This window comes from Gavialis gangeticus, unplaced genomic scaffold (assembly GCF_001723915.1).
Source record: "Gavialis gangeticus isolate Ggan-Ray unplaced genomic scaffold, GavGan_comp1, whole genome shotgun sequence".
NCBI lineage: Eukaryota > Metazoa > Chordata > Crocodylia > Gavialidae > Gavialis > Gavialis gangeticus.
Window position 1 is genome coordinate 18,916,752 of NW_017729001.1, and position 9,841 is coordinate 18,926,592.

Sequence of the window (9,841 nt, forward strand, 5' to 3'; positions counted from 1 at the left end):
TTTTTTTTTTTTTTTTTTTTTTTTAAAGACCAGCCCTACACAGCAAGATCTGTCAGGTATATGAGAAGTCAGCTGGACAGACCCAAGTTCAGTAAACCAATTCCTATCAGACTGCAGTGTTACCTGTCACTACCTGTTGGGTTGTGGCTTAGTCCCCTATGCCTTCTGAACTGGAATAGCAGGAAACAGCACGACCAGGAGATTTGTGTTTTAAAATCACAGTCAACTATATTCTCCAATATTTTTACAACATTATGCAGTAACATTGAGCTACTTTAATTATTGGGGAAAATAGGGAAAACATGAAATCTGTTGACTGTGTATTATTTCTACAATAAACAATGATTCTTCCCTTACCTGTGGTGGAAAAGAGAGGCCTGGCAAGGTCTTGTGGATAGTGGAATCCTGGGAACACTCCAGGGGCAGGAGGTCTGCTGAACAGGTCAAGTTTACCGCCTATCTCTAGCTTGTGGGGATCCAGCTGCATTTGCTGTCAGATGATACAAGAACAATCTGATTATGCACTTCCTTTCTTTGGGGTGGGGGAGAAGAGAGAGAGAGTGCAAGCTCACTCCAGCTTAGTACTGCTAGGAAGAGTTAGCAAGAATGATGGCAGTGTCATGTACCATAGTCATGCTCTGACAGCATCTGTAAAGCCATTTCACTCCACAGCCTCTCAGCTGCCTGCCTCATCCACATGAATAAGGCCTGAAGTGAGCTCTTAGCTCCACAGCATACACAGTGGAGCATGCAACATGATACACTGAGTGCACAGCACCCTAGGATCAGTCTGCAGTCTCGACCTGACAAAAAATGTTCTGCTGGCTGAAAGCAACAGACAGAACCAAGCCTTAAGAATTGCCCGACAGTTGCATGTTTTTTTGCTTTAAGCTCAGAGACAGATCTTCATAGGCTGTTCCTCTCTTACAAGGAGTAACCTCATAATGAAGAGTGGGGAGGGCGAAAAGAGGGATACTGAGGGGAAACAACTACTGCTAAAGAAGTGCACATGGCTATGATCAAAAAGCCAAATGGATGCACAGAAATTTCACCTATGTGGATATATATGCCTTTCTTATAACCATATAGAATAAACATGGTATTTTTACTTCTTGAATTTTACATTGATCAGTTTTGGTGCCATTAATTAAAGGACTCTTAGTGAAAGCAGTTCATGCCCATTATTAACAAAAGGCAAAAACTGCTGTGGGGGTCAGGAAAAAAAATCACTACAGAAATGGTTTTCACTGTGGTAGCTGCTGTTTTAAGTGGAGGTGTAATGGCACTCAGTGTACCTGCTCCTATCACCTCTTCAGCTTTAAATCCTTCCCTTCTGCCTCAATAATATCAAAGGAAAAACCCAAGAACCCAAACACAGTAACTGTCATTCTGTTTGCCAACTCTGTTTGTAAAATATTCTTCACTATATCGGTCTTTTAATTCTGATTCAGATGATATGGCATAATCCACAGGAGGTACTGGTGTAGACCAGAAATGGTATCAAACACACAGGCTTTTACAAGGCTGGATCACAGGCAAAATTATCCTCTCCTTTTCTCTCTTCAGCTTTCCCTCTAGCAGCATACTTCATAATCTCCTGCTTATTTTGCTATCCTTGAGCCAAACTCCCTTTCCCTCAGAGAAACTTAACAGCTTCTACAGTAGATCTTAAAAGATTGAAAGTCTTAGTTAATCTACACATCTCAAGCTGAAGCATCATCACTAGTAACTGCTTCCTGCCATTAGTCACTAGAATGTAACCTATAATAAACCAGCAAAACTTGGCTTCATTCCATAAATTGGCCACATTACCTTTATCTTCTGCTGGTGATGGTAGATCTGCCAGGCAATCTGTACATGAACTGCACACCACTTCCCAGGCTTCTGCAATTGAAAGGATAAGAATGTAGATTAACTTAAGTGCTCGCAATCCACAAAGCCTTCTGACAGAACTGCTCATTTCCCTTTCTGTAAAACGGGCAGTTGAGAAATGAAAGAGGCCAGTCGCTCTGCTGGCAGAGGTGACCAACCATTTCTTCTTCTTCTTTTGAAGTGAATTAAACTGAATTTAAAGGAAAAGGGGGGAGAGGGAAACTGTGATATTTTCCTTGTTTTGCTATGACTCCCGGCATGTGGACACCAGCATGTGGAACTGCTCTGCAAAACAGCTCTGGGCTCTGTTGTCTCGGACTTGTATATTGCCACCCATAATCCGATGTAAAAAACATGAAGAGTATTAACATGTCTTTAATAGAGTAGATTTCATAGTTACCTGTTCTGTTTGTGATGCCTGAGCCAGGAAAGTAGGCAGCTTACTCTTAGCTGCATTGGCTCTGTTGGGTAGGCAGCATGTAGAGTAGTACATGCTTATTTTGGTCATTAGGTTGAGCAGCCATGACCCTGAATGTGCTTAGGAGTACAGGGCTGTAATATCTTGCATAGTCATTTTATATTCAAGGCCTGTCAACTTATACCAGGAAACATACTATAGGTAAACTGAGGCAAAATAAGATTGAGTTTTATCCCAAATGGTATTAATACAGAGACAGCCTAAATGCTCCTTCAAGTGAAGGATGAGCCTGAGACTTTCCGTTCAGTGTTCAGCTACAAAAACATGTGAAATGCAAAATGGATTAAACAGTTAAAAAATCCAACACAAATTTTACTCACTCTTACTGGAGGCCTATAGGGGTCTGATACCTGTGAAAGAAGAAGAAACAATAATCAGAGTCTTTCTTAAACCTACAGAAGGACATAATTCTGGAGAAGGCTTCTGTGACAGAGATAACCCCAAAAGCTTTAACACTTATTTTTTCATTTCTTGCACCGATTTCTTGCATGAGATTTTATGACATGCAAACCAGTTGCACGACAGTAACCGAACAGGCTGCTTACAGATGTAACACGCCCACACCCGCAAAGTGCTTTACTTTAAACTCTGTGCATCCCTGCACTCGGCCCAGCACGTGCCCAGAAGAGGCATCTCATTAGCTCGACCCACCTTGCCAAACATTTGTATAGATCAGGCGTTCCAGTGGGGCTTTTTGGCACTTTTATCTAATAGCTGCAGAGTTTGGTCAAACTAATGCACTGCTGCTGCTGGTAAGGCACATGGGTTCCCCCCCGCCCCCCATGTCAGTCAGCAGCCACAGTGCCAAGGGTTGTCTGAACCAAGTGACCGTCCTGCACTGGAGCGTGTCTCATCAGGGCTAAGAAGAACAAGATTCAAGGAGCTTCTTGCCCCACTTGGCTTGATTTTCACACGAGTCAGTAAATCCTCTTGCACTCAATTGGCAAAGGTTATCACCACCTTGCTAGATAAAACAAGCCAAGAGAAAGGCTAATTCTTGCTCAAACTGTATTTCCTTTATTATGAGCAATCATACTGTTTATTGGCGTTAAAGACACAGTAAAAGAAAGATTACGTATGGTTGCTTACCCCTGGAGTCTTCTGTAAGAGAGTATGGTGGACTGTGCCTGGTCTGCCTGCTACATCAATTGGGTTTGAAGTCTACAAAGTAAGAAAATAGCGTAAGTGATGGCTGTACTCTGCAGCACAAAACTTTTCTAGCTGAAGTTAATGGCATTAATTAGTCAATATTTGTACTGTGCTTTGACTATGCATATTGCTGCATTAGTGCTAAATGTTATCTCTCACTGGCAGCCAACAGCATTTAATCACCGTCATCTGTTATTATTTAGTAACAGTAGTAGCAGTAGTAGTAATATCTGGGCCACATCTACCCAAGCCCCAGTTGATAGCATGACTGCATTGTACTAGGCACTGTACAAATGGATAGTTAGAGACAGTTAGCACCCTGCCCCCAGAAGCTGCTTGCTTAACTACACAAAGGATGGGAGGGAGGCCCAGAGAAGAGGCACAGGTGTGCCCAGTGTCACACCAATGGCAAGTCAGGAACAGAACCCAGGCTACCCAGCACCCAGTTCAGATGCCCGGGGCCACGCTACCTCCTAGCACAGTGACACCGTAGACCCCTTAGTTAAAACGTCAAAAGCCCATCAACACTAGCACTGCTACAAGCTGAAATGAATGGGTGGATATTTTGCAATAAAGCAGCTAAGCAGAGACTGAGCTTTAAAAACCACCTGATAAATCCTACAGGGTGCCCAACAACTTCTTTTATAACTTGCCCAACTTCATTTCCTTTGATTATTCTGTTGTTTCCCAATGGGGATTAAAAACTGAGTGCAGAATCCCAGTCTGTCCTGCTTCATGATGCCATTTAATTCTTCTCTGCTCTAGACCAGTGAGATCCAACCTTTTCAGCAGGTATACTACAAATTAGCCCCACACCTCCACTCCCCATTGCCACCCTGATCCCCTTTCCCTAGCCAATCTGTTGCCCTGCTTTCTGCTCTCGGCCCTGTATTCTCTGACTGATCTGCTGCTTTTCTTTCTTTTTCTGTCCCTGTGCTCCCTGTCCAATTTTCTGCTTTGCTTTCTGCTTCCTGCCCTATCTGCTACTGTGCTACCAGTCCCCTCCCTCATCTGCCATGTGCCACGTACAGTGGCAGCCTGTACCACAGGTTGGCCATGCCTGTTCTAAACTAACTCAGAGACCCCTCCACCCCTCACCTGCTGGAAGAGGAGCCTAAAATCAGGGATTGTGCATATGCCTTCAGTCTTTTACTCCTTAAGCAACTACATCTTTGTCTCCAAAAAAGCCAAGTGTGGAGGGGGTTAGGGCTAATCCCCTAGCTGGCTATTTTGCCTATAATTTAGGTCAAATTATAGTGGATTTCAAATCACCAGGTTTTAAGGCCAATCAATAAATGTAGGTATAGGGGGCTATAATTTAATTCCCTCAGGTCAATATTGTTTAAATTTCAATATTAATGTTAAGGAGAATGCTGAATTGCGTAGGAGAGAGCAAGCTCGCCCGCCAGACCTGCATTCAAAGGATTCTCAGGGTTTCTTTGTCAGCTGAGGTACAGGGAGGAAAAGAAGTCACAGCCATGAGAATCAAGAGATCTGGGATCACAACACATTAATGGCAGAATGTCATTCCATCCTTCTGTTCCCTGGAGACAGATGCGAATGCTTCCTTCAGCAAAGTAAATTGAATACTTTTGACCTTTTCAAGTTCTTAGCTTGTGAGAAATGTCCACTGGGAAGCTCATTGAGAAGTTTACAGTCAGCCTGGATTTATGTACTGTGGATTTACACATCAGGCCTTAGGCAAGTGACACGGGAGGGGAAGAAACAAAAATAAGACCTTTGTTTCATAAGGCAAGGAATGCAGAATTCATTGTGCCAAAATCAAGCCACAAAGCCAGTCCTGATTATCTAGGCTTTAATCAAGCAGACTGAGAGGAAGAGAAGGTGAGGAAGAATAAGGAGCTAACAATGACTTATGAGCTTTCCCCAGAGGTTCCAGTTCATCTCCTCTAGGAAACTGGAAAAATAACATGGTAACTTACAGATCAAGTTTCCAAGTCATTCCTGTGCCTCCAGATGTTAGATTCCAGGTAAATACAGCAGTGCCCAAAGCCCACATGATGTTACTGATTAACCATCACAAGAGATTGTGACTTTGTGCCGTTTAACCTTGAACTACCAAGCTTTCTATACATTATCTCTAAAATATATCCTACTTGTACAGCACTTAAAAATGTAAAGGGCCTGTGCTCACACTTGCCTTCTTTCTGCAGAACAATTTTTCTGTTGGCCTTAAGATATTTTACACTATGACAATATCACAGAGATTAGTAATGAAGAAGGAAATCGGAAGAGCATACCATCATGGCATCAGAGGTTGCTTCATTATCAGCAGCCTCATGCCAAAACGACTCTGTATTCCAATGTGAACACAACTTTTACTACACCAGGAGTTCCAACGTTGTTTTCGGATGATATGTAACACTGAGGTTCTGCCCACTTGTGACCATGGGAAAGCTCTTGATAGTCTTTGTGTGATTAGAACATTAACCCTGGTGTCCTGGCTAAACTCCATGTCAGGTAACTACACTTTATCTATCTGAATTCTACCCCCTGCACACCCTTCTGCCTAAAGTGAACTGCAGAAATTATTCTTCCATTTATGCACTCTTTTTTTGCAGTGTTCTTATTAAGATGAGTCTTTTTATAGAGTCCACACTATTGGCGATTATCTTTAAAATAAAAGAAAACAGAAAAAAAAATGGACCATTGCAGAGCTCCTCTAGCTTCCATTTAAAAAAATAAAACCTAAGTGGGGAAGATGGCAGAAGGCTGTACTCACAGTGGTAAGTTGTTACTCACATCTACTGACTCCAGTGGAATTATTCACTTGAGTAACTACTGATCAGTATGCATAAATGCGCAACTTGGCCCTAAATTTCTACTGGTATGACTGCACAAATGATCCTTCTAGTGCAAACAGACCATGACTGGATACAGCACTGGTTTCTGAAAAACTTCAATAAAGTATAATTCTGCAGAGAGTTCCTTATCTCTGTACAGAGCTGTGTTTAAAGATGACAGATCTATAAAACCACAGCATTTAGGAAGGTATAAACATGTTATATCAAAACAAGACTGAATGTCACATTTTTAAGAATGCCATCAAAATTCTCTGTGCATTATGAGACTTGTATATATTTGTAAAATTATATAAAAAAGAAGTTATGTTTGCAAAAAGGTTAATGCTACAGAGTTTATGTGAGAATGGAGAAATCTGCAAACTTTGCCCTGACAACCACATATCCTTAGTTATACTATCACCTGTTAGCTATATAGGACCTTCCATCTAAGCAGCTCAAAGCAGTTTACAGACCTCATAAAACTACTGTAAGGTCAATGGGATGTTAACCTCACTGTATAATGCACAAGCTAAGGACCAGAGGGTTAAGTGTTCTGGGCAAAGTCAGACAGCAAGTCAGTGGCAAGGCTTAGGATAAAACTCAATTCCTTGCTTTTGTCCAAACCACCAAAAAGCACTCTCTACTCTTTGTTAGTGAGTTTCATCCCAAAGCTGAGTTACTTCCAGAAGGGGAATAACCCCTGGGTATCATTTGCTTTATCAATCTATTTAATTTGTAAAGTGCTTTGGGATTCATCAGCGTCTATTAAAACTAAGTAAACATTCTGTATTGAATACTTCAGTTGATCCAGAGGCCCTGCTTTGATTTCACTTCATCTTGCATGTATACTGCTGCACCCCTCTCCAAGGAAGAATCTCTACATCCCCAAAGCACCCGACCTAGTTAAAAATCATCCTTGAAAGTCACCATAGACACAATTTCCCATCAAAAAAATAAAGCCTGTAGCGAATACAACAGTAATAAGTTTGTACCTTCGGTTGAAATGCTCCCTGAAGCGACCCAAAGGGACCTGAATGTGGAAGCATGGGTGGCATTCCAGGCATTGCTGGAGGATAGGTTGGAAAGAACTACAAAAGAAGAAGAGATGCTTATGTCACAGGAAGACATGAACAATAATGGAGACAGGAGCTCAGCCTGGCAAAAATGGTTTCAATTAAACTTTGACCAAAAGGAAAACAGGCACTTAAAGGGACTTCAAAAATTTTGAAAGGCAAAACCCCCATTTGAAAATGTGTTGATCTGATGCGTTTTAGGGTTTGTGCTGAACACATCTGTCTTTAAAATTTGCTGTCTTTTTGCAATACAGTAGGCCACCCCACGTTCCCTTGGAATAGAAATGGTTTGTTTTTAGGTTTGCCTTGCCATTGGCTCCTCTTAAAGAAAAATGCAATGTGCAACAAATTAATCCTATTTTGAAATGTCTGAAATTGCTTCATTTGACAAAGGAAAAATTAACCGCAGGTACAACTCTGCTAATACAAACCAACTGCATGTCATTCATACAGCATTGTGGTTGTACCTCCCCCCACAAATCTGTCTGGGTCTCTCCTAAGCACAGACTGCTACAAGTCCCAAAATGGAGGGATTTTTGGTATTGTAAAGAAATGGGGAGCACTAGCAAGGGATCTCCAAGTCCCCTCTTTCCACTGTGACCTGAGCAACATTCTGTGAAAAGAAAGGACCATGCACCGGAGGCCACTGCACTGTGAGAAGCGGTGACTGCAAGGCCAGGGCAGTAACCCAGTGTGGTTATAAATCTGTGCACATTCTCTGCCATCCCAGGAACAATAATATTAAGCTAAAGCAATGAAAATGCAGAAGACAAAGATGAAAATACAGAGATTTTTTTTTTACATTTAAAAAAAACCCTCAAACAGAAATCAGAAAGATTTTTTTGAACAGATGAATCAAACCACCATCTAGCCATTAAAAACATTTGAGCGAAACAGCAGCAAGTGGAAGCATAAACAGAAGAGCAACCTAGACATGAGCACTCACGTTGGAATGTCGAAAGTAAGGGTTGTCTAATTTGGGGCCGTACTTGTCAAACTGGAGGGAAAAAAAGAAACAAGGAAAGAATAGTGAGTTGGCTTTCCATAGCATATAATGCACCTGGATTTCAACATGCATAAATGAATCATGGCCCCTTTGTACAGTTCTTAACACAGAAAAGGAGACTGCCTATTCTACATTCATTCATGAGAGAGATACTCATTTCCCAAAGGTGTTTATTAGAAGTGGTAAAGTGCTTAGATCCCTTGCATATTTTCTATGGAATCTGGTGACATAATGAACCCCAGGAATCTCTCTGGGCCACAAACTTTACCCAGGTTAGTCCCCTCATCAGACAGAGGTGCTACTTTATCTACACACAAAAAAAGCAGAAATCTGGCATCTGTCTGTAAGGCACCAATCTGAATCAGTAGGCTGGGACCTTAGGGAAGTTTAGATTCTTATCCAGCTCTTGTGGGCCCAGCTGTGACTGCCAAGTTAATATAAACCCCTGATTTCTATTTGCTACAGTCAAGAAATTTCTTGTTTCATGAGCAATGGCAGTACAGTTGAGATTTTTTTTTTTTTGTTGGAAAGGGGCCTAATGGCTCCATGCACCAAGACATTAATCCCCCAATCATCCCAAAGGAGATATTCCAGTGCTCACTGGAGAAAGCATGACCACGAGCCTCCCCGCTACCAGGGTGGGGTTTTTAACACCTCCAGAGATGCAACCTGAGCCCCAAATTTATTCTCACCAGCATTTGTCCTGAACGCCTTTGAAGGAAAAAAGTTTATGTGGTGCTTCTTCAAGCAATATGAATATTCTCTTGGGGGGGGAGGAGGGGAACAGGTGAAGAGCAATGTGCAAGGATCCCCTGAAATACTGCTTATTTGGTAAGTCAGCTGTTGTACCCTCTCTATGTGCAGGAGAGTAGATTTGTAATTGCATTAATTACAGTTATTACTGGAGCCGTGTACCCTTGAGTGTAAATACCATAAATTACTAAACACATGCAGCTGGAGATTTCAACACTCCTCTCTTGTGTTAGGATTAATAGACCTGATTTAGTGGAATATAAGAAGATGTGAGTAAAACATAACAAAAGAGCTTCGCAAGCTGTTTTCACTATAAAGTCTGACATCAACAGGGCGTGGGTGGGCAGGGAGGGAGCTGTCAGCGGGATCAGATATCAGGCTTCTTAAATAACACACCAGGTTTCAAGGAAAGTTGAGAGGTTGTTTTACACAGCAGAAGAAAACAGAGGCAGGTATTTGCACATGAGTAGGCGTGCAAGCACCTGGGGCTGAACATGGGGTGGGAGATATGACTTGCATTGTTCTGCTGCTAAGCAGATTAAACTGAACAATGTCGTCATGGACCCGCAACAGAAAAGACAGGTGAGAAATATTATTTCCTATAAGCTGTTGGTTATTTCTGCCCCTCCCCCCCACCCGATGCTGCTTTCTGTGTTTAGTCCTTGCTTTTCCCAGGCCTAGCAGAAAAGGACCACTTGCAAATTTC

General features: G+C 42.0%; 1 protein-coding gene across 15 annotated transcripts in view; it reads right to left on the reverse strand.

The window, feature by feature from the left end:
- Positions 1-9,841, reverse strand: part of FBRSL1 (fibrosin like 1) — an 838,232-nt gene that overhangs the window by 14,102 nt on the left and 814,289 nt on the right. For 11 of the 15 annotated variants that reach the window (XM_019507023.1, XM_019507018.1, XM_019507019.1 and 8 more), the window contains 6 exons: positions 8,323-8,373; positions 7,296-7,391; positions 3,440-3,511; positions 2,671-2,700; positions 1,813-1,884; positions 358-490 (listed from right to left, as the gene is read on the reverse strand). In XM_019507023.1, the coding sequence (XP_019362568.1) occupies positions 358-490; positions 1,813-1,884; positions 2,671-2,700; positions 3,440-3,511; positions 7,296-7,391; positions 8,323-8,373 (454 nt within the window). The remainder of the gene's footprint in view (positions 1-357; positions 491-1,812; positions 1,885-2,670; positions 2,701-3,439; positions 3,512-7,295; positions 7,392-8,322; positions 8,374-9,841) is intronic. The other 4 variants (XM_019507026.1, XM_019507025.1, XM_019507024.1 and 1 more) reach the window with 1 other exon arrangement.